General features: G+C 33.9%; 2 protein-coding genes across 2 annotated transcripts; both read right to left on the bottom strand.

Annotated features, from left to right (window-relative positions):
* Nucleotides 1–9419: 9419 nt before the first annotated feature.
* On the bottom strand, nucleotides 9420–14213 carry LOC149773736 (interferon-induced protein 44-like). The gene is made up of 4 exons (XM_089946262.1): nucleotides 13992–14213; nucleotides 13523–13669; nucleotides 11860–12031; nucleotides 9420–10109 (listed from the first exon to the last, which is right to left on the bottom strand). Exons 1-4 carry the CDS (start codon nucleotides 14211–14213, stop codon nucleotides 9799–9801), a joined length of 852 nt encoding a protein of 283 aa, XP_089802388.1. The 3' UTR covers nucleotides 9420–9798.
* Nucleotides 14046–19394, bottom strand: LOC149773735 (uncharacterized). The gene is made up of 4 exons (XM_089946098.1): nucleotides 18863–19394; nucleotides 17420–17507; nucleotides 15660–15718; nucleotides 14046–14179 (listed from the first exon to the last, which is right to left on the bottom strand). The coding sequence occupies exons 1-3, from the start codon at nucleotides 19392–19394 to the stop codon at nucleotides 15694–15696; spliced, it is 645 nt and encodes a 214-aa protein (XP_089802224.1). The 3' UTR covers nucleotides 14046–14179; nucleotides 15660–15693.
* Between the last annotated feature and the right edge of the window lie 6671 nt (nucleotides 19395–26065).

Below are 26065 nucleotides of genomic sequence, written 5' to 3'. Positions count from 1 at the left end.
GATTGGTACTACACCCTTGTTGCAAAAATAGGTCACTAAGACCTGTATGTATGCCTCACTGGCTTGGTTACATTTTGTGTTTGAAGTTCATTTCTTTGGCACTGCAGATAGTAAAAGCATGAAATGTGAATATGGTTTGCATCCATGATAATATCAGACCCTTACTACAAAAGGGAAGTCACCTAACAGGTAATGGCTTTCTTGCTATTGTTTATGATGTATCTGAAGAAACTGACTGAAGTACACAAAGTAAAACAATGTTTGAACACTTTGGGTGATCAACAAAACATAATAAAATGTAAATGACTTGATTCAAACTCAAAATGAAGCATGATGACTGAAAAACAGAAGAAAGTGACTCCTGATCTCTCAATCTCAATTACTACCCTGTTAAATGCCTATTCTGTCAATGTGTGTGTGTGTGTGTTTTGGATTTTTAATGTGGCTTTCAGTGTCTTCATCACTACAATGTCTGCAATGTGGCAGTTTATAGTGATGTCTAGCACTGGGGCATCTTGCTGCTGACATGTGGCATTAGGTCCCACACAGTCACATAATCCTGACACCAGGCCAGCCAATCCTAGCACTAACTTCTTAATGCTAAGTGCCAAGCGAGGTCTGTGAATATGAAGAACTGGTTTGGTTTTATATTATTTTGATGATTTTGTTTTAACTGACAATGGATGAATCTTCTCTGGCAGCAAACCATTACTAATTAGCTGGTCCTTAGTCACCAAAACCTACATATAGTTACCAAAACCTACATATAGTTACCAAAACCTGCATATAGTCACCAAAACCTGCATATACAATTAACTTCATCACCTGTTCAAAAGTGATTTTGTATAGTGGCCCAGTTTAGGAATCAAGTTGAAGTACAAAAAGGGGTCTCCTTAACTTCATGAGTCAGTGGATGTTGCATGCAACAAGGCTTGATGCATCACTTTAAAACTGTTTTAAAGATAGCTGAATTGTATAAACTCTTTAGTCCATGAAGCTGTTTTGCTTAGTGCTAGACCAAATTATTTCAAAATATGAACTGTTTACTTCAGCAGTAATTTTTTGTGGCTCATATTTCTTGGTGTATCTAAATTCCTTCTTTCATGCATTTTATTATCTTTCATTAGTAAGTCCCTTAACTTTACTGATGGCTTGAAACTTTCAGCTGTTTTCTAAACAATGGTCAAAAGAGACAAAAAATTTGCCCATTGCAGCTTTGTATCATCTAACTCATTCTTATTTTTTTTTTATCTCGTCAAATGATTGTTTTAGTACATCATCTAACATTTTGCATCCTAGCTTATAGAAAGAGGCTTGGTATGCCATTGTTGAGGTTTGTAACTTTATTTTTGAATTAGATGAAATGTACTCCTTGACTTCAATTGTGCTTTTTCTTGGCAGACATGTAACTTGTGATTATCGCTTATGAATTTAACTAGCTCAGATATTTAATTTACGTTAGATGATTCATTTAGCTAGCAGTTTCATGCATGGGTCTGGTATCTTCCAGATTTAAATTAGTGGAGCTTCAGTAAAGTTGTTTGTCAGGTTCAGCTTCATTAGCCGTTCTTCTCCCACCTTTGGTATCCTATTGAACTCCTTCAGTAAAATCATGCACATCAGGACATGAAAATTTAGAAACTCATTCCAAAAATTGTACTTTTTCTAGTGAGTTTGTTTGTTTTTTGTTGTTCATAATGTGTCATTTTCACACCTAAATGGATATGGTATAGCAAACTATTTCATTATCTTGTAATGTGTTCCTATGATCTTTTGATCTTAAAAACTCCTTTATCAGTCTACCAATTCATTTTTGAATAACCGTTCAGTTTTCTTGTTCACTTAAGAAATCTTATAGATGTTGTATAATGCTTTCATATAAAACGTGTTTGTCTCAGCATTAATATACAAGGAATCAATAATGGTAAGAAGTAATTTTGTTCTGTCGTTGTTTTTTTTTTTGCATTTCAAATTGTTGAGGTAGAAACCATACATTAACCAATTACTTATTTTGTAACACTGTAAATGCACCTTATATTGGGTTAGTTAATTTGATTTTCATGGTTTTCATAGTCATAAGGATAAAGTTATACCCTTTTATCAGCAAATGATATGCACCAGAAGAGCTTATGATGAGGCTTGTTGCTGATTGTCATCCATTCTTTGTCCAAACATCCATCAGTTAGATTTTTTTTATGGCTGCTCCTCCCAGGCTACTTCAATTGCCATGAAACTTAACACACATTAATCTCATGGTGTAGTTGTTCTAAAATGAAAATGTTGCTACTTGGATATCCAGTATGACAACCAAAGTCATGCTCAGAAGGTGTTTTCACTGCAAGACTTCTATTTTACATATGGCCTTTTTGTGCTAGAGAGAGAGAGAGAGAGAGAGAGAGAGAGAGAGAGAGAGATCTTATAAACCAAGTAAGAAAGACAATTTAATTTTCTCTCTTCAGCAATATATTACATGCTTTCACTGAATTATTTACTATTTCCGGGAGGCCAAGTCCTCCAGTCCTAGCTAAATAACCCTTTCCCAGCTCTACAGGTGTGTGTCAACCGCATAATGCGTTGTTGTATTAACGGTCCCACTTTTAAATTATTATTATTGTTATTATTATTACAATTATTATTATTATTACAAGATATTATGCCTGAGCATCAATATTATTTATTTAGTATACATTGTTGCAAGACGTGTATTTACTGAGTTTTCTTTCATGGTCTTAGTAACCTCCAACGTTGTTTACAAAACCGAAAGCACAAAGTTAGATATTACAGAAAAGGCCTTTGATAGTGTCACTTCTCATTGAGGGGTTACAGAACCTACCTACCGACATGCTGGGGCAAGACTGAATTCGGGTCATTCAGCTGTCACATATACTATCCCCGATATCAGTCTTCCATGTTCTGATTGAGGAGAAACCTGTTTGTTTAAATATTGTTGTTACAGGTAAGGTACTCAAAACTCTTGCCCCCATTTGTATGCTGTCATATGCTTTATATGTTGTCATTTTATGGCCTTTCACATTAACCTGTAACTTTATCTCTAAATTGTCTCTTAATTCATCTGTGGATATTTCCATGGGGAACCTCTTAATGTGTATACTGGTAGGTTTTCTTTTCGATTTCTTGGTCTATCAAGGTGACTACATCTACCCATACACTTTTTCCAGCTACCTCGACTACCCCATCATCTATCTCCTTAGCATACAGCATATGCCTTCTCTTCCCTATGTTCTGCTGGGCTTCTGTATCTTCATTTTTGTCCCTCCTGGCCAAAAGAGCCGCCAGCGTGCAGGTCGGGGTCTTTCGTTGTAATCAGACTCCACCATGTTTAGAATTCGAATACCTGGCCTCCAGTGTCTTTTGTACTTCTCGCCTTACTCCAACCCTCCGGTCTTGGCAAGTATCTGCCATGAAACTATGTACATACTTTCTTGTTCACTTCCAATTATTTTACATACAGGCATATTCATACATTAAGGAACAAGATTGCAAATTCTAACTGGTTGACAATACTGAATCTAAAATGGGATAGAAACAACTGTCTGCCTTGCATATAAAATTGGAAAACCTATCAAAATGAAAGCTCATCATTGAACTAATCAAGAACTATCTACATCGACACTTAGTCAATTCTTTTGTGTAGGTTTTACATAATGTTTCAGCACATGATGGGTTATATATGGCGGCCAGTATGTTTGGTTGAGGCAGAACCTGGGAAGACCATCAAAAAGAATCAACGACCCACGGGAAGCTACTAGTAAGCTTTCTCACATGCGCACGTCGACTGAGCTGAGACCAGAATCCATGCAGAGACGAGATTTGTGTGGTCTGTAAAGGCGGGCGCCATAGTCCACTCAGCCACCTGGGGCCTCGTCAGACAAACACGAACACACAAACAAAGGTAATTTACCTATCACCAGATCTGACATAACCATGGAAATTAATGCATGTCAAATAAAGTTGCATAAAGAAAGTAATCAGTAACCAAAATCTGACTGCACTCGATCACTTTATGCCATGAATATAATTCAGACGTACATCTGTACTACTGCCTTGCTTTGCATGGAGCACCACATTCGTGAGAATTATTTGGCACCCTTGTTTGCTTGCTCTGGAGGCATGATGCTGGTCACCATCATCTTGACTAGCAATGTTTATATCCTGGTAATTGATTTAGAACGGGGGATGTGGGAAATCTTAATAATGTCGCATTAACATCATCGGTTGTATCACTGGTATTAATGCATTTTCCACTTTTCAAAATGCCATAAAGATGACCCCCTCCCAAGTGTTCCTTGACTTTCTGTCACTGAATTAGGTTTTTTCCCCCCGTCTATGTCTGACATCACAGCATACTCTACCATTTTGCCGAGCTTATATCCCTCGTTACACAAGACTCACACTTCTATTATTAATTTATGTTTTTGATTATCAACTGCCAACTGCACTGCTTTAACTAGTAGATTCTGTGCTGTCGTGTATCTATTTTCAAGTTGTTTATTCAAGCACTAGACAATTGCCTGCCGAGTACAGGAACCACCTGTGGAGCACGAATATCAAACAACTTTACCGTATCCTAAACCAGACCTATGGTAAGGGATTAACGCATATTAAAAAGCAATATTTGCTGGTGTTAATGTCCATATCATAAAGTAATCACTGATGGGTTTGGAGTTAAGGATATAGATTTGTACATATGAGTAGGTTCCGTGTTAGGCGCTTTACTATAGTCTAAAATTATATTTATTGACTATATTGCAGACTGTTTATATCTGCACGCACGGTTATATGCAGAAGATAATTCTCTTGGAAATTTGCCAGATCCTTAACATGTAGATATAATTATCAAAACTGATCATGAAAGACGTAATGCATTAGCAAAAGTCTGACTTTCTACTTTTAAACCATCTAAAACCGACACTTATTAATTAGAAACAGAAAATCTCTTTAAAACATTCTCCCTGACAATGTCAACAATGCTTCAAATTTATTTAAATCAACAAAAAGACGTAATCCAGTTACTGGGACACCACGTTTTTTCTGTTGATAAACGCCACCTTAATATCATGCACACTAAATTTCTACATGCATGTGTTTAACCCTCTCAGATATCGTTGTTGTGAGTTTAACACCTTTTTTCAGCACATGGTGGCTACTATAACTGGTGGAGGGAAAACCCGATTAAGAACCTCTGATGCACGGGAAGCTACTAGCAAGCTTTCTCATTTACCCACATTAGCGGAATCTCCGACTCAAACCCACGCGAACAGCGGTGAGATGGCAATGATCGGTAAAGGCAAGCAGTTCTGACCACTCGGCCACCTCCTTTCAAATGTGACCTTCACAGAGTTAACTTAGTTAACTCTCCAGTGTGTATTGCCCAGTTGCGATCAAATTCCATAGTCCATTGTCCCGGACAAATAGTTTTCCAAGTCGGACAAGAAAAATTCTCCAAAATTCTCAATCAGTTAATCTACCTTTGTCTGGTCATCCATGCTCTTTAGGCATACTGAATGATAGAATCTGCTCTTCTTCATTTATGGATTCACATCCTGTGATACTACAGTCTGATAATTGATAACAATTCATTGAGATTAATATCATTAGCCCATGAGAGAATATCTATTTATTACACGAGAAATACATCTCGATTTTTTTAAAACTTTGAACACATATCCATTTAGCATAGTTCAGCTCAAGATTGAACAGATCAAAGATCCGGGAGTTACTTGTTGGCCAATTTATTAAAAAGTGGCAAATCTTAATTATTAACTAATGTTTGATAAGCGTTTAGACCCAGCTGCTTGATTATTTGACTGAGCTGTTAGCGTCAGATACCTTTCCTTTGGAAATCATTTCATTTCTTCCTATGTTTAGTTCGATGTGAAGACTCACAAAATTTACGAAATATTGTGCTTTTGAACTTTAAATGTTGCCAATGATACATGTATGGCAGACGTCAGTTTAGTCGCAGATGGTATTTGTAGAGTGTAGTAAGACAAGTCTTGTTGCTAAACATCATGCTCAGTATGTTTATTGATAATGGGCAAGGTTCTTATTCCTTCGTAACATAAGTCACTGGTTGTAGATAACAAAATTGACATTTTTATCTTTCACATTTCGTTTTACATATGATGCTCTGCGAAATCCAATATGGTCCTTTATACCGGTCCAATTTTGTTTTTTCTCATACGATAAATGTCAGGACATTTGACTAGTACAAAAGATTTTGAAAATGTTTCTGACATTAGCAGGAAGTAAAATAGTAGGACATACTGTACTTTGAATTACGCCTTTAATAAATAACATCATCCATACTAATATATCAACAGAATCATCATTGCTAGAAAAGAGTTCTACATCCATGTTTACCTAGGCATCCGCAAGAAAATTATTCCTGTATTACGCAACTTTGTACTCTAAATAATGACTGAGTAGAGTTAGGCAGGTGTCCAGCTAGAATCAGATCCAAAGCTAACATAGTGAGCTTAAATGAAAATCAGTTTAAAGTGTCAGATGATAAACACACAATTGAATTTATCATTATGGACTCGAACAGGTTCAGTCATCATTTTATGTCAAACAAACGAAATTGTCCTTTTTGAAACTCTATCTGAATCCATTGATTTGTGTTGAAAAGACATACACCATTAAAATTTACGGATGGCTTCCTGAACAAAACAAAAAGCTCGTAAAGTAAAATATCTTATCACTCCAACCAAACCAGGTATTAAACATTTGTTGAAAAATACAAACACCAGTAATCTTTATGGAAGCAATCTTCAGATGTAGATGTATGTGAACTATACAACTGCACACATTTTTTTGCTACCTGTGTTGTGTGATAGAAATGTTTTATATACTGGCTGTTCTGGCATTTATTCAAAATTGTACAGGTAGTCAGATCTATGATCTATAATGCCATGTTATTAGATAGACTATAGTCTGTTTCAAGTTATTCATTTTATAACTAAACAGACGAATTGAATTCCCTTATGCGCTGCATATATTAAAGGATGAAAACATTTTCACATTATTATAACTTAGTGAGGTTATTCTTGTCGGATATAGCTTCATGTACGAACCTAGTTATTATAATAACAATCTCGTACAGTATTTTTGATGAAATGATTTAATATGAAATGAAGCAAATTCACATGTACGCATGCACAGCATATATCATTGCATTGTACTTTACCTTGTCTCGTATACTCCACGACTCTAGTCATTATACTAGTTGCTGATTTTTTCGGGGGGGGGGGTGCGTAGAACTAGGGGTTTTGTGTAACCAGTATGCTGTTGTCGATGGTGACGTTAGCTCGGCAGACGGTATTGGTTTTCTAGCAGTGAGGGACCAACTTCAGAAGTAATGTGTCTGAAGCAAAGAAGTTGGCTCTTGAGGGATTCTTTGCCCGACTAGGAGGGGCTGGCCATGGTTGATGGCTCCATGCCCATTAAATGAAAGCCGTGGAATCGGATATACTTGGTGATCTTAAACTGCACAGCACGAGTTACATATATATTCAAGATTACTATGAGTAAAATTAAAATCAAACCAATTACCGTTGGTGACAGAATCATAACATTATTCACAGTTGTGTAAATCCCATACTATCATACCCTTGGTGATAGATGAAACATTGTTTATTGCTGTGTTTAAGTTCCAGAGATTGATCATCCATAGTGATAGATCAGTCATATTAGTCAGGAGTGATATCATTTCCTTGTAACAGTTGTCAGTACTGCAACATCATTCTGCTGACTCCACTGTTGGACATTATATACATGGGTTTTGTGTAAGATCTATTCATCCTTCAATTACATTATAAACATATCTTTTACGAAACTGTTTTCAGTGACCCAGCTTCATCCTTATATATATATATATATATATATATATATATATATATATATATATATATATATATATATATATATATAGTCAAATAAATAAATAAATAAATAAATAATAATAATAATAATAATAATAATAATAATAAACGAGGATAACACATTTGGTCATAGCTGACCCATCTGCCATGTGGTCCTCAGTTTTTGTAATAATAAAAAATATATAAATTTTAAAAAAAAATAGAAGACCATGCACATAACCATGTATCGTCGCACACTCATTCGTACATATTTTACATGAATGACTATATGTGACTATACTGGAAAACATACAAATATATATCAATTTTGGATATGATTATAAAGTTTTCTATTTAGAGCTTTTAATATGTCATTCCAGCTGGTCTAGAAGGAATTTCTTTAATGATATTTTAAAAGAAGCAAGGGAAGTTGAATTACGTATCCTCGTTGGTAAGGAATTCCATACAGTGGTGCTGATACAGTAAATGAGATTTTGTAATGATTTGTTTTCGACCAAGGAATCTGGGGATCGTTGTTAGTCGTCGATCGGAGATTACGCTCAGAATTCGATGATCTTAGTTCAATTATGTTAGAGATATAATCTGGAGAAAGACCGTTTAAAGACTTGTATGTCATGATTCCTTTAAAATCTAATTCATCCTTTATGTCCTGGAATGCCGGCTGGGCCAAATGATTTCTATAATTTAATATGCTGTAAGTATAAAGTAAAGTTAAACATCCTGAACAACAAACACTATATATGATGATAGTCAACTTATAGTAGAGAAGTTACAACATCATAGATTTACATTGCTTAAAAATATCAGTGATCATCATTGTAACCATATAAAACCACTACTGTACTTATCTTTGCGCCAATCCAATAATAATGCAATGTATCTACCCTGACAATCACATTTCTATAAATGGACAATTTAACACTATGTTTTAATAAAGATTATCAATACCAAAAATACTACTTGTATTAAAGCTAAACACATTTATATCCCTTTCTGCCTCCAATTATTTTTTAATCTCAGGGTTACTGCGTTTTGTATAAACATATGGTGGAAACATTATTTTTTTAAGCCAGTGTAAATTATCTGTTCTTGTGAAAATGAAGCTGTGAAGACACATCACATTCATTGTTACGATTATTGTTTGATTACTCTTAATTTATTTATAACTAAAAAAGTAAGCACCGATGCACTATACTATGATGTATGATCCATGCAACATATTTAAGTGCACATTGGAATACAAGGGGTCACACACACACACACACACACACACACACACACACGCACAGCATAAACATTATACCAGTGTATCATAATGCCAATCTCTGATGAAATATTAACCGTCATGGAGGTACATGACCTTGTCCTACACTGGAGTGACGGTGTAAACTTTGCTATTATGTTTCGTAAAAATAAAATAATTTTACACGACAACTCGCCAATTATTGAACTTTATTATTAGTAATTTAGCTATTCAACACTTCATTCCAACAATATATACTGCTTGTCACATGGTTTGCGTGGGGTTTAAAAAAAACAGATAAAATCTATGATAAATATCATTATCTACTGAAAAGATAAAGAAGTAGAAATTAAAATCTATGTTCATATCTCAGTCTCCACAACAAACCCAGCTGGAACAGGATCAGATCAAATATATATAAAGAAATAGCCAAATCAATGTTTTGTTTTAATTATTTTTATTGTTCCATCAACACTATCAACAAAGAAAATATAGATACCTTTCCCAACCGCTGGTGTTGCATAGAAATTAACATAGAAGGGTGAATCTAAGTTCAAGACAGTCTGTTTATGAGCCCCATATTTCGTTTTGTAAAAGCATTCTGGTTTAACATTTTGGTATTCCACAGTTGGATGAATCAACAGAACAGCCTCACTCTTTAATATTCAACTTCTGAATATTTTCACATTCAAGTTTGTCCAAATAATTATACAAAAAATCATCTGCAAATCCAAGTATTTGCTGCAGTGCAAGCAAAGCAAGGGCACTGATTTTGTCATCAAGACGCACTTCGTTCTCGTAATTCTTCACTGGTAGGACATTGCCTCGTGGAACACCAAACATCTGAGAGACCTTCTCCACTGCATCTTTGACCTCTTCACTTTTAAAGACATCTGAAATATCGGCTACAACTACTTTTGAAAGTTTGTCCACCTTGGTTAAAATGACGGTTTGTGGGATTCCTATTAAACAACAAAAACAAACAAACAAAAACCAAACAATATCCATATACATGTATTTCATTAATGCTTGTTCTGTTTTCTGTTCTCATGGCATCTAAACGCAGAGACGAAATGTGTACCTATATAATGATTATGCTGCACCATTTGCTAAACCCTTGTACATCAGATACATATCTGTGATCCGATGATTAAGCATATGGTAGTTGGAGTACGACCAATCTCCGTGTTATCATAATCCTTGACATTTGATAAATGGAATTACTACATGATTCAAAACATATTCCTTACAGAGCCGATTCTTAAATGCAATACTATGATAGACATCTTCTCAACTCCAATTTGATTAAAATAAAGATATGCTGATCAATATTTAGATCTAACTGACACCGACACAAAATCCTGTTTTGTTGACCATTATAATCACCAATCAAATTACAGCTTTCATATTGCCGTATAAGAGAAACGATATTCGGAGCATATTATTCCTAACTATAAAACTCTCCCTAACAAAAGATGAAAGGCTTCTTATCTGACAATCTGCTAAAAATAACTGAATCATAAATTCCAAAGATCACCCGGATATAAACCTATAATGGCGTCTGTCAAATCTATGTTATGATTTTAGTCAGAATGACTTGAATTGTTACTTAACAATTAAAAAGATTTTGCTTATTGATATCTAGTAAGCTTAGAAGACATCCTTTGGATGTTGTTCAGGTGAGTTCGAGGAATTGTTGTCTTGATAAATCGGTACGTAATGTACATTATAAGTAATTACATGCTTCTAAATAGTGTGTGTGTGTGTGATTTGGATTTTTACGTAGCTTTTAAAAAAATTCAGTCATATGGCTACGATGTCTTTAGTGTGGCAGTTTATAGTGATGCATAGCACTAGGGCATCTTGCATCATATTATCCTGACACCAGGCCGACCAGTCCTAACATTAACCTCTTAATGCTGAGCGCCAAGAGAGGCAGCTATTAGCATCATTTTTGTAAGTCCTTGGCATGACTCCACCGGGGATCAAACTCACAACCTTCCACATCCGAGGCGGACGTTCTAACCACGGAGCGGTTGATTCTAAATAAAGTAGTATCTGTATATGTGACCTGTTTGCTGCAGTCTCATTATGATAATGCACTCTATAAAGTACGAAAATCTAATGGCTAGTCAATCAAATAGAGGTGGCATTATGTTTGGTTGCAGGAGAGTTCAGCCAGAGGAACTATTAGCCAGATCCTCAACCAGTGAATCTTTACATCATATGCTCTGCATGGGAAATAAGACATATTTTGTCCCTGATCAGCAATCAGAGGCAGTTTTGATAACCACGGTTCTCTTAATGCTGCGTTGTATTCTGAGATAAATGCATAACATGTATCTATGTCACTTCCAATGTGAACCAATGATAAATAGTGTGCAAGAATATACACTCAAGTCAAGAAAAATGGGACAGTTAAGGGGTAGGTGGACTCATACCCGTCATGTAGACGCGGTAATGTTTAAATATGATGGGGTCATTTTAGTATACTTTGTTTACTATATAAATAAGTAGTCAACATATGTCTACAGCAGTTCTTTACTTTACCTATGTCAGCAACACAGAGACCTCCAAAATACTGAATTTGAACTGGAATATCACGGTGGATTTTGGCTGGTAAGACAATTGTTTGATATGGTTATGAAGAAGAAAATGCTCGTCACATTAGTTTCAAGTAGTGTATATTTAATAACATTGTTTTCTTTTTACCTCTTTGGTTCATTCGTGTTTGCATGCTCTTAATTTTTTCCAAAATCGGTTTAGCGATGAGATCAACCGTGCTGCCATCTATTACAAAGGCCACACAGTGGATCTTGTCCTTCAAAGCTGGACTTCTGTTAAAGCCCGCGACTTCTGGCGTAATTGGTGATGATGGATTGAACTGGAAAATTAATTTTGCAAACAAAACTAAATAAAGAACACAAGGATCAATTTAGGTTTAACGTAACATAACGTATCATTTCTATTTCTGAAGGAATCAAAAGTCAGAAGGAACATTTCAATCGGATGGATATTTCAAAGTAAAAAGTACACACACACACACACACACACACACACACACACACACATATAATTATCATTCATCCTCTATTGAGAATCAAACCCAGGTCACTGAGTTACGGCACCCATTTCCTTGCCTGCATGTAACAACTCCTATGCTGTCCAGGTTGAGAAACATCCCCAAAATATAATGGAACTTAGTTGTGAATCTAGGCATTGGTCCAAGGGATACAGTCTCTACAATACAGTCACTCCGACTGTTTTTATATAAACCTATGAATATAGCAGTTATTATTGTAAGTACAAATATACACCAACCAGACTGAACAGGGTTATCCCTGGTTCCGACAGGAGGATGTTAAAGAATATCAAGTGAAACTGCAGAGGGAAAAAATAGAGGGAGGGGATGGGAATAACGTGTTGAGTGCTTTTAATAAAGATGTTTCTTCAATTAACAAATATGACAGTAATTTTTTATTAAAATCAAATGGAAAATTTGACCTTCCAAAGACCAAATTCCACTTTTCAGTGGGAAAACTGCTTCGTATGAATTTGATAGAAACAAATGAAAGAAGAAAGCATTAACTACTTTGTTCGTGAATAAAAAGCATTGCAATACTTTAAATATTTTTTCTCCTCTTTAAAATCGAAGAGAAATCAACAAAAAAGTTTAAATTTACATCATTTACAATATGGCACCATACCATTTAAAGACAATTCCATGAATTAAAGTTGACAATGTACTACAGATATAATCATATCAGCGATTAATAACATATACGAGGAAGTTATTGATCAAATAGTATCCCTTAAATTACGGAATAATTTGTTTTAAAGTATTTGTTCTTTTACAATAATTTATATAGTTATTGTTAAATTTATAGAGATTTCGTAAATGCTCATTAGATATGTGTCTGAGAACCTGATTCCAACATGCGTTTTATGTAAGCTGCATATTAAATGCATAAAACAGGACATCTATTACACTGTCTGTGTATCATACACCTTTAAAATGTTAATTAAGCTATTCATTTTAGGGCAACGTTACAACACTTCATCAACTATTTCACAAACTACAGACTCACTGATGACTACATTTTGTACTGTGAACATTTGAAGATGCTTTGGTTCAAGACGTATTGACAAATTGCTATATCAAAGGCCATAGCAGAGTTAAATACTGTCAGAAAATGGCTCAGTTGCAATTAGCTCTGTTGTGTTCTTTTCTGTTAAGCCTCATACAAATGTTTTTCATCCATGAAGTCCTTCAAATTTTAATGAGTAAAAAATGGTCACACAAAACATAAGCAGGGACAGATATGGATAATACTCCATGAATCGTCCACAAATGGTTATAAAAAATGGAAATAACCTGATAAAAATCTGGAACATGTCCTTCCAGTAAATAGTTTACTTCCAAGATATCCAGTCCTTGTCCTTCTTCCAAGCCGCGTGTGTCGCACAACCGAAAGCTAAGAGGTTCACCAGTCGTACGTGACCTTACCTGATATTGCCGGTACTGAAATGAAACATTAGGAAAATATCTAATGCCAAACAGATGGTAATGTAAGAAATTCGATTGAAAGCTTTACTCCATCGATTACAAATAAGTGCTAACAATCACTACTCTACCACGGAAGTATATATGGAAACTCTGTTGAAGTTAATGTGTTAATTATCAATGCACTAAATGCTTATCCATCAAGGTCTATTTATAAACTTTAATTTACATTCTTTTTAGTTTTAGAATTTTAATTAAAAAATAATAAAAGTGATTATGATGATAAGAAGAATATATTCAACATTAAAGATCACTGACAGAAAACCCAAAATATCCCTACCACATTCGTGAGGCTGTGATCAGAGCTTCCAGTACATCCCTGATGACTGATACGGCCCCTGAAGACAGAGTTGATTGTGTTGAAGAAACTTGACTTCCCTGCCCCAACAGGGCCCAGCAAGAGGATCCTAACCTGTTGCAGGCTTAGGGAGGGGACAGGTTTGTAGTTTTCAATTTGCTCCTTCAGTTCTTCAAACAGATTCAAGAAAATATTTGATGACATTTTAAAAGAGAGGAGTTTCACCGACATCATTGTCGGTTACAGCCATAAAAACACAAGAAATTACATTAGTAGTAGCAGACGTTGTGTGTGGTGTTTGTCTGGTTCTTTCTATTCTGGTTCTTGTTATTGCTGTTGATGATGATATGATTGATATAGCATGCATGTACGGATGGATGAATGGATATACACCACTGTCGCAGTATGATCTGAAATGTATGTATATTCATTGTTCTGTTGAGCCGTTTGTTGGAAATATAATTTGTTCTGCTGAAAAATTATTATATTTTAATTTCTGACTAATTCATGTTTTGTATTTTATGGAAAATTGAATTTTCTCTAGTTTAAAAAAGTCATACAAATATGTATTATAAGCAGTTAGTTGTACAGAACAGAACTGTGAAAAATCAGCAATGATTTATGGATTATATTCTGCCCTGATTCTTTGGAATCAGTATAAAGTTTTACATTGATAGTACACTGAAATAATGATTTTTCCAATATTATTTTTCAAATACACAGATCCTGAATAGCACCTTAATGCGGTGATGGATATATACGGAATCTGCTGACCTATTCATTTATGACTTATATATATATATATATATATATATATATATATATATATATATATATATATATATATATATATATATATATATATATATATATATATATATATATACACACTTTTAATTTAATAAATGTATGACTCTGCCATTTCTATAATGTATTCAGCAATTACAATGTAGATTTTAATTTTATGTGACATATATATATATATATATATATATATATATATATATATATATATATATATATATATATATATATATATATATATATATATATATATCACAAATACCACCATTTAAAAAAAAATATTTTGCTCTCCTACCATTTGTTATCCAGTCATCTTCTTAAATCATCAAACCAGATACGATTACCATCGTTTATCATCTAATCACCCTTCTAAAATAGCACGCCAAATATAATATAACTACAATTGGTGTAGATGGACTTTAGGTTACAAAATTACCTTTGAAAACGTAACTTTTGACACAACTACCCATTTTCCACCGGGGATGCATCAAGGTTCTAAGACAATTATTGTCATCGACTCATTCTCGCACCATCCTTAAACATCATACCAAATATGATCCCTCCCCCATCCTGATGTAGTTATTCAGGCACAGGATAGCATAGCGTTAAATGAAGCATGGAAGATCTGGCTTATCACAATATATCAGCAAAATTCTGGAGATACTTATAATATTATTAGTTTTATTGAAAAGCAAACGAAACATTTAATTTCACTGCACCAATCTTCCACGTGGTCTTCATTGTTTCATTTATTTAATTACGTAAATAGGAAATAAGTACATCACTAAATAATTTAAAACTCTCTCTCTCTCTCTTGAATTCTCCAATGAATTTTTTTCTTCTTACCACATTGTTCAAAGCTGGAGAGTTTCTCCACTGATCATCCAAATATGAATCTTTTCCATCTGCAATTACAACAATGAATATTGGCATATAAAACTCAAAATATGCTGTCTCTAATATATCTAATTTATTGCTACTCTTGTCCTTTTGTTCAACACAATAAAAATTTGGATATTAACTTAAAAATTGGTTCTTTCAACCTTGAATCAAGTTAGTTCCTTCTTGCCTTTAGGGAATCTATGATAGCTGCAAGCAGTTAATTATCTGACATTCAAACAGTCAACCAAAAGAAGAAAAAGAAGAAAATATATTGAGACTTAGCGATGCTGTTGTTGTATGCATCAGCATTTTCAATGTCGTACATGTCTTTAAATGTTTAGGTCGTTGTACACGTATGGAAACTAACCGTCTATCCCTTGCAATCATACGAAACGTGCTAGTTTTAGTGATTAATGAGTATGGAGTAATATTTGTGTGATTTGGATTTTTAACGTAACATTAACAATGTTTTCAGTCATATTGCAACGATGTGACAGTTTATAGTGATGTCTAGCACTGGGGCATCATGCCGCAGACATGATGTCCCACCCAGTCACATTATCCTGAGACCAGGCCTACCAGTCCTAACACTAACCTCTTGATGCTGAGCACCAAGCGAAGCAGCTGTTAGTACCATTTTGTAAGTCTTTGGATATGACTCGGCCGGGGATCGAACCCGCGACCTCTTGCAGTCGAGGCGGATAGTCTAACCACTAGGCCACCGGAGCGGTGATGATTAATGAGCAGGATGTGACCGTATTAATTAAAATTATTCCCCCACACCCACCACCCAATCCCTATAAGGAAAAGGATGTGACTGGTCTGTCATATTTGGTTACAATTTCTACATAATTATCTTATAAATAAATACCCACATTTGTCTTTCTTTCTTTCTGTGTCATGGTTGCCAAACAAGAGGTCGCTAGTTCAAATCTCGTTACGGCATCCCATTTTTTTGGTTGTATTTTTATGTTCAAACCTTCTTTTATACTGAATCATCCATTTTTTTCCAAACATATTTTGTTTTTATGTTGAAGCATTCTCTTTTTTGTAATGATATCATTACGTCACCGTTAACAAACTGAGGCACATAGATTAGGTTCTGATAGCAGAACAAAATTTATAAATTGTAATGGAAAGTTATAATTCGTACACGAATTATCCAATTTCTGTTGTATAAACAGTAGCACAACTTCTTTATAACAACAAGGAAAAAAATAAACAATTTACATACGTTTTTAAATCTACAGTAAACAGGTTACTTTCATTTCTATTATATTTATCGCATCGACCTCGCACCAAGCGATGTCAATTTGCCCTTGTATTGAAGAGAGGACGATTTCCAATCATATCCGCATTCACAATCACGATAAACTAGTCGCCTTGAATAAGTATGTGTACTCTCATGGAGAGCTTTATGTCGCATTATCGCTATCCAAAAATCCCAACGATATCAAATAAAACTCTTAACAAAGTCCACTGTGAGGAAATTAGGAATGGTTCACCTCTAATGTTACATTCAGAGAAATTTTTCAACAGCAATAAACATGAAATTATGTTTTTTAAAGAGTTCATATTGCATTCTAATAAAAAGATGTTTTTAGACCTATTATGATTCCAGACCTAGGATGAGTAATAATGCTAGTTTTATATATAGAATTCAATGCACATCTCCTACAATGTACACAGTTTTCGTTACAATATAGCATGAACAGACAGCTTACTTTTCATAACCAACACCGCCACTGGTCATGCCCTCGCACCAGGAGACCAATACCTGGACAGTAGAAAGGTAACCTTTGAGATCCCACCCTACAATTATATATATATATATATATATATATATATATATATATATATATATATATATATATATATATATATATATATATATATATATATATATATATATATATATATATATATATATATATATATAAAGATGGTTTTTAATATTTTACAGAGGGCTGAGATTTTCTTTACCGTTATTTACAGATTCATCGTTTCTTTCAGAATGTTGATGTACTTATCCATGTTATTGTCATTATATTTATAGTAAACAATTTATAATGACTAATGTCAGAACTTAGACATAGAATTTTCAAACATCAAACGTTTGTACCATGCATGTAATCACGAAAAAAGAAGATAAATGAGTCAGTTTTACCATCTTTTCATCCTTGAATTGCATAGAACTATCAACCCGTGACTCTAAAGTTCCAGTTATGAATGAGGGATGACTATCACATCTTTGTTACCTGGCACTTTTTTGTTGTTAGGCCTTTATTTCTTAAACCACCAATATTGTTTATCTGTCTTTGGCACGTCAAGTGATACCAATTTTATAACTGAGCTAATTTTCTCAGGCGGACCACATAAATAAAATGCTATAAACAATTAAATATTTTTTTAATAAAAAAATGTTATAACACAGCCTTTAGAATGAATAGTAATTATGAATTTGGTCCATGAAATGTTCTAAATGAAGAAACGCTGCATCCAATATATATGAAAAAATGAATCTGTCCATGTGTCATATAATACATGGAGAAATTAGTTAATGAAACAGAAGATCAGAAAAATATATGTCCTTTATCCCAGACAATATTGGTCACTGGATCTGTTTTTACTTCCTGGGACCCAGCTCTGGGTTATAACTAGGAACCCATGTGTATTTTCATCCAATAGCCTTATAGACAGTGCCATCGCTTGTAAAGGCCAAGTCATTTATGTAGCCAGCATTTACACCCGAATTTCTCATTATCCACTTGGGTCAGGGAACCTTGTTTATAATTTGGACACTTCAGAACCATGCCTACATGTACACTCACTCGACAGCAATCAACAAAACAATTGTAGGCTGGATCCACAACAAACCCTTTATTTCTATATTTGAATGCTACATACATTATCACTTCTAAAATGAATTATTAACTGGTAAGAAGTTTGCCACACTAAAAGAATCGATTGTAATCATTTGAAAGAATATTAATTTTTGAAAATATCTTAAATCGAATTTGGTGGCAAATACTTCAGTGAATCATTTTTATTGCATCAGATGAAAGTACAGGAAATAATGTACTTTAGTTTCACTTAACATATCTCCTTTTCCTTGTAGCAAATACATAATAATTAATTCAAAATCCAATGAATAAGTGATAGAATACCTGTGACTTTATAAACATGGAGATCGAAGACGTTCAGGTTGCTATTCATGAACGTATCACTGGTCAGTCCAGCATTGCTAAACCCACTGCCAATTTTGCAATGACCGTTCAAGGTAAACGTGTTTGCTGAACTTGTCTTTTGTATGATGTTATTGAATGTACATAAATCATGACCACTGCCAAAGGTTGGGCCACAATGTCCAGCATCATATATAGCATGTGATGTATTTGTGACAGGAAATTTCCGATATTGCCTATTTCCATTGTATGTCAACTGGAACAAAAAGGCTTTATCATCGCTGCCATAATTTCCAGATGATCTCCAGGATATGCGTGTGTAGCCTCCAAACACGGAATTGCTGGTATTATACAGGATAGTGACTGTTGGACCTTGATTATCACAAAGCCGGTGGAATTCGGTGGCGGAGCAGCCATTCTTCTCAATACTATAGAGCAAGGTAAAGGTTTTTGGTCCTCCACCTATCCATTGCTCTAACTGCTGTCTATCTTGTCTATCGAGTTTTGAATCCATGATCTGTAAACCAAACATACAAATTTAGGAATTATTATTCAAAATGATTTTACGGAATGACAGTCCTTATTCTTTTTTTCCAGAGAAGTTTAAGAGAGAAGGTCGTCCGTTTCATGAGAAAATGTATGCAGCATTAGACTCGGGAGTTTTTCAGTTCTGGAGAGTTTGGGTATCTTTGTAGCCAGAAATAAAGCGTCATGCCAAACATCACAAGAATAACCTAGTTAACTTCAAACAGAAACGGAGAAAAAAATTAATATGACGGCACATAACCATAGTAAAAAATAGAAATATACAAAACATAACTAGAAGAGCGACAAATTTTCGAAGTTGATCATCATTGTGGTAGACTGTAGTATTTTCATAGTAAATTATGATTGTAATGGATTATGAAAGATTGTATTAGATTGTGGTAAATCGTGACAACCGATCACCATTCAATTTACTGTGTCTTTTACCAACTCCTGAAAATACAAAATATTCTTTTTGTGTCAGTCGGATTATTGTAACTTACACAATATAATATGTGGAGGAAAAATATGAACAAACGGAAAATGGTTTTCAAACTCGTGCCTTTTGCCTGAATAATAAGTATACAAATGTACACAGTGCAAAATGTAAAAAATTCACTAACTTAAATTACCAAAGAAATAAATAATGCAACCCTTGGTTTATGCTTTATGGCTAATAATTTTTTTATTTAATACCTAAACATACTGTTTTTCATTTTTATTTGAGCCTATAGAAATCAAGACAATGACGACAAACCAAATATCTCCTTTTCAAGTCTTTCATAACTTGAAAATTACTCTATTCTCTAATTACTTTATAAACTATAATTTTGAAAAACTAAATTAACTTTATTTACGAGTACAATGTGAATTTAGCCTTCCATGACAAGTTAATACATATAAAAACCAAAGTCAGATGAATAGCATAATATTTAATATAAAATGTTTATTTACTTATACATCGTAAAATTTCTTTGCAGTAATTTCTTAAATTAAATTATTGAAATGTTGCAATTATTAATAAATTAAACTATCAGTGTAGTTTCAATAAACCAAATACTTGTACCCTGCTTTACAGCATCAATTCTGACTTCAATTTAATTTATACTTGAATTCTAATTTACCTTTAAAAATATAAAAAGAATTTTATAAATAAGATAGTTCTATTTACATATTAATGAACATAACACAAACTTTTAACACTGACACAGTCCCGTTTTTTGTATCTATTTTATTCATGATATCTGATGGAAATATACTTTACCAGGAACTTTGTGTTCACCATGGAGTCAAGAGTGAAGCTTGTAAAGAATAAGACTTGTCAGTTAAATGATGCGCAGTTGAGAATGTTGTTTTACTTAAGAATTATAACTTTAAATTAAATTACAAATACGTGTCAATCATAAATCGGTCCTTGATTTCTTTGATGAAATGTTGAAACGGTTTGCCAAAAACGTAAACACAATCAAAATAAAGTTTAATGGATTTCTCGTCATGTTTAACATGTACAAGTATATTTTAATATTATGACCATTATATTATTATATGCTCTTTTTTCTCCATTACATTGTAAGAATCGTGCAGTATTTTTCCATACTGCACGGCTTCATATTGCACGATACGTGTGTCTAAAACTAGTATCGTATATTAGGAATTACTTTGTAAACAATCGACGTACGCTCATGTGTTCTTCCAGTGTTTTCTTGATAATTTCAATTAAAAGAATTCATATTTTCCCGATATTATGATTCGAGATAATCGATGACAGAACATAAACACTGGTGCGATTGATTAAACTGATCAAATCACATGAACATCATCTGGAATTCACCCAATAAATCCAGTCCATCGCAAACAGAAACGAATAATTGAATTGGATCGACGGAAAATTAAAATTCATCCATTCCAGACGAAATGGAAAATTTGTTGCAATGCGCATTCATTCATAATATGACTCTAACTTTCAGTTTGAATTAAACCAAAACGATAATTATTTTTGAAACCAATGAGGAAAACGAAACCAATTTCAAAGATCGTTAGGCGATGCTGTGTGCGCTTTAACATTATTGCAGTGTATTGATGAATCTATGATTGTGTAATTATTTTGGAATACGGCATAAATTCAAGTACTTAATTTCTTGTAATGTGTTCTTTTTCTTATTAAGCCTTAGATAGAAAAAACAAAATGAATATATAATAAAAAAGGTAACCGCATTTGTATGGGAAAATATGAAATCGTCTTTTGGGGGTAATACTGCACTCCCATGGTCGTGAAGTATTGATCAGAAAAAACAACTTGTTCATATTTTCCCACACAAATGCAGTAACCTGTTATTATTTCATGGGTAGAAAGATATGAAATTTAAACGAAATGATATTAATGGAAAACTTCTGAAACTGCAACAGAAAAAACTCTTCTGTATTGTTAACAAAAAACATTAGTGCTTGCATTGTCTTACATAGTAATGTTCGTGAAATATTTAACCCTGTAGGTTGTCACAGGTACATATATTTCTTTACTAGCACTATATACATCGACTGATAGAAAAGTAATTCATCACTATTTCGTTTGCTGTTCATTGCATACCTTTGTAATCGAGTCTTAATAGTCACATAATTTCACAAAATGATTTCTACTTTCTTAATTATGAATCATATCCTTGTAGATACTTTTATTTTAACGAACATTGTCCAACAGAGCATAGGGACCCTCTGATAAATGGAAGGTCGAGTCCAGGTTTGATACATAAAACCTGTACAATCTCATAACACAATTTTGTTCCTGCATCAACGTTTCACAAATGCAACTTTACATGAGGTGTTAAGGTTACAGTGTAATTGCCTATTGATAAAGACTGTTGTTATCGAGGAACATAATGACCTGGATTTTCACCAATCGTCCTCACCATCGTTTTTCTTTAACTTATCATAACTTAGTAGCATTCGTGATATGCTTAAGAAATCCCCACGTATTATCATGCTCATTCCACTTCTAGTTCGAGAATCAGTCACTAAGAACATGTCATTGTTATTCAACATGTCGAAATGTTAGTGGTGAGTAAAACATTATATTTGCAGGAGAGCTATTTCATTATTCTCATCAAAACTATTCATGCATTCATAGGGATATTTAAGCAGCATGACTCTAAACTACTGTTTTGTTTCTGTAAACGTTTCAGCACTTAAATTATTGCCGACTGTTGTACAGATTGTTCAATGAATCAAGCTATTAATAAATATAACTGGCCTTTTACCTATTTGTCTTTTCTTTCTGTCATTAACATACGAACGAGGATATTTATGTTATATGATATGCATGTCATGTCTCGCATTTGTCCCGTATGACTTTTACCTCTTCGTCTTGATCTTTGTAAATACGCGTGTTGTGATGATACGATAGCTGCCCTAATTGATGAAGTTACATACGAACAATGATTGTATATTACATATCCATCATTAAAACCGTATGATGGACCTTTATATTTACTTGCATGATCGTGGTCGTTAACACTGCTTTCAGCTGTAGTGCACCGATTACACCTTGCCTTGATACAATATCTTCTTCACCAATGTAACATGTTTGCTGAACTAAAGTGTTTCATCGTCATCTACGAACACTACAGGTTTCGCATTTTCCGGTCGTAATTTTCCATCCACTTATTTTGCAATCTTATCTCATTAATATTCTTTAATACGATCTGCAGCTTGGCCAAATATGGTTTGTTTTTAAATATTTCTTATTGATTGATCTGAGGTACAATTAAAGTCATAATGAAATGTGTACTGGTTGTTTTCATTGTCCAGGATCGTACCGCACTTGTGGAATTGTTATACTTTTGAAATCATAATAGAGAATATACGGTATTTTAAGTGGTCCAAATAATTTATAAAATTTTACAACTAAGCCTTCTCCAGACATTATATTTTCCGAGTTGTAAACATTGTAATATGCGTTTATCTTAAAATAATATTTCCGGTGTATTGAAAGCATTTAATCGTATTTTTACAAAAATGTTATCTCTTATCGTGTCTGGTTATCTGTGATGATATAAATGTTTAAAAATTCTTTTTTAATCCAAACTTGTGTTAAATTCCATTGTATAGTCGTCATGACAACCACACTGAAATATAATTAAAGATCTTTCAGCATGTTATTTTCTTGTTTATTTCATTCTAACAACATTAATGTAGGTTTTCACAGCGGCACTGTCACTTGCTCTGTATAAGCGCCGTTGACACAGCTGCGCGTAAAGTCTTCGCCATTGTCGATCAACACGACAGAGCCGTCCTCTTCAGCACACAGCTCTACAGCATAGACGTACATACCGTTTTCTCCTCATTCCGATATTCCATAACATTTACAGATATATCAAAATTATTTCAGCTTTGTTTGATTCTCGATTTATAAAGTACATCATTTTAACTAATGACTGTACCTGTCCAAATTGTATATCGATGGTCTGACTAAATGATTACTTGGTTTGTTTAACATAAATTGCCGGACAAAGAAAACCAATACCGTCTTTTTCACGTTTATGCAAGCTTCTATATTTCAACTCCTTTTAGGAAGACCTGTGTATGACCTGCCACTGAGCTTTTAATGCCTGTTTGTAATATTACATATTAAATCCTATCAAACAATCCATTTTGATCTTAGACTTATATCGGGTCCACAATTGGTATGTAAATTGTTAAATAAACGCGTAATGACAATATCAATCTCGCCCGTTTAATATATTTAGAGGTTTTGTTCTGTAGTAAAAGTAGTAACAATTACATGCTCAACTTGCATTCCACTATCTACAACTATGGTTAAATATCATTGAAATACAATATTGATTCTTACCAAAAAATGGTATCATGCTTTTATATTCCTTATTAATTCGAAAGACGTATTAAAGGTACATCATCATATATTGTAGCATAAGAGCATCTGCTACGTCTGATCCATCAATCACTCAGGGCAACCATCTCTGGAGTTTGTGTGCACCTGAGACGAGCATCTTCGCTAGCCAAAGTTCCGATATCTTAACCCTCTCTACAACCTTGGTGTATCGAGCAGATATTTCTGTGCTTCAGGTCTGTGAATTTCATTGGATGCGGTGGCTTCAATCAAAATTAAGTTGTTCAAATTTGTACACTGTTCCTACATGATCGAAATAAGGGGGCATGCAGCTTGAATGGTCTCATAAATATGCAATTTTTCACTGCCGGTCTATGCTTGTACAAATACCTTTCGCTAAAATAAATATGTAATGGTCTCTCTTTGGTACGTAGTCATACTTTCGATGTTAAACTTACAAAGTACATTTTAGAGTCGATTGCATCCACCATTTTCGGCCAATGTACAATGTACCGTTCTATCACGCTATTGGTTAGTTTGCATTATATACTAAGTGAGGCAAGTCATGAAATCCATTATATATCGCTAGGACAAATCCCTGCAATGTATGTTCCATCCGTTAAGGTGCAGATATACTTAACATACTGGAACCTTGGCAAGCGAAGAAGCTGAGACGGGATTAATTGCTTTCTCTTACAGTGAAATTGTAGGATTGCCGCTACTGGTTTCTTACCTCGCTGAATCACTTTAAGCACACTGCATGCGAAACTGTTTCAAGAGTTCTAATTTGCACATCGGTATACGTATAACATATAGTCTTAAACAAAATAAATTCAAGTCCTTCCAATAATTTATTATTAAACTTTCTTTGACTCAGGACCATTCAACCCAATCCACTTTCATATTTGAGCAAACGAATCAACGAGATGAAGCATGTGTACTTATTTATTAGATATGCTAATTTCCTTATATATTAATATTTCAATGCAATATTGTTAATTTAATTATGTATTTTTGTTGAATATCTTTAAAAGCACGAAAGCTCTTTTTGCGATTCTTAAAAATGAATCAAATAAAATCAAAACGTTATTGACACTTTTAAACTTTTTCAAATTTTCACATTCGTTTAAATAGTTGTTAAAATAAATTGAAGAAATAAATAATCCAGTGTTAGCTGTGCCAGGATCGACTACATGGATACTACTTGAGCTCTTTACATATTCTCATAAAACTATAACCACAAGTTAAGATTTAAAACCAGTTATGGTATTATCGTCTCTTAATTTTGAAAGGGAAGCATTAACATGCATTACAACTATTTTGTACTATTAGTTTTATCTATATTTATAATCTAAAAGAGACAGAATTACATAGCCTTGCTGCATACTCTTCCTAATAAGCAACAAGTCTGATATTCATACGTCACATTTTAAACGTTCCCCACCTGATGTCTCGACTAGTAGCCTAAATCTAAAACCAGTATGTTATCAGTGTGCAAAAGTCTAAAAGACTGCACTTTTGGGGGCGGGGTGGTGGTGGTAATTTAATGATTGTTGATGTCCTGTTATCCGATTGGAAGGTATTTTTTAGGAACAACGTATCACTTACGGGATTTTAAAACATGAAAACAAATATGAGTGAATCTCAAAGTCAATGTCAAATACAACAACAACGTATACATTATATAGTCAAGTTAACTTTGCATATTTGGTTTTTAAATAAACAGGAGTGAATGAGTAGTTTATGGTCCATTGGCCCTGGAGTATGTTTGTTGCTGAAAATGAGAGGGCTGCATGTCAACATCAAAGACAGCATGA

The sequence above is a fragment of the Sinohyriopsis cumingii genome, unplaced genomic scaffold (genome assembly GCF_028554795.1).
Source record: "Sinohyriopsis cumingii isolate HCF-2022 unplaced genomic scaffold, ASM2855479v2 utg000622l, whole genome shotgun sequence".
In the NCBI taxonomy this organism is placed as follows: domain Eukaryota; kingdom Metazoa; phylum Mollusca; class Bivalvia; order Unionida; family Unionidae; genus Sinohyriopsis; species Sinohyriopsis cumingii.
This window is presented reverse-complemented; position numbering and strand designations above follow the sequence as displayed.

Bases quoted from the DNA above. Each gene is read 5' to 3' on its own strand.
- LOC149773736 (XM_089946262.1), bottom strand. From the start codon at position 14,213: ATGTCATCAAATATTTTCTTGAATCTGTTTGAAGAACTGAAGGAGCAA. The intron at 12,032-13,522 runs GTTATTTCCATT...TTAATTTTCCAG, and splicing joins ATGTTCCAGATTTTTATCAG to TTCAATCCATCATCACCAAT. The intron at 10,110-11,859 runs GTAAAAAGAAAA...GTTGTTTAATAG, and splicing joins AACACGAATGAACCAAAGAG to GAATCCCACAAACCGTCATT.
- LOC149773735 (XM_089946098.1), bottom strand. From the start codon at position 19,394: ATGGATTCAAAACTCGATAGACAAGATAGACAGCAGTTAGAGCAATGG. The intron at 17,508-18,862 runs GTATTCTATCAC...ATATAATTGTAG, and splicing joins CCATGTTTATAAAGTCACAG to GGTGGGATCTCAAAGGTTAC. The intron at 15,719-17,419 runs GTAAGCTGTCTG...TTGTAATTGCAG, and splicing joins GGCGGTGTTGGTTATGAAAA to ATGGAAAAGATTCATATTTG.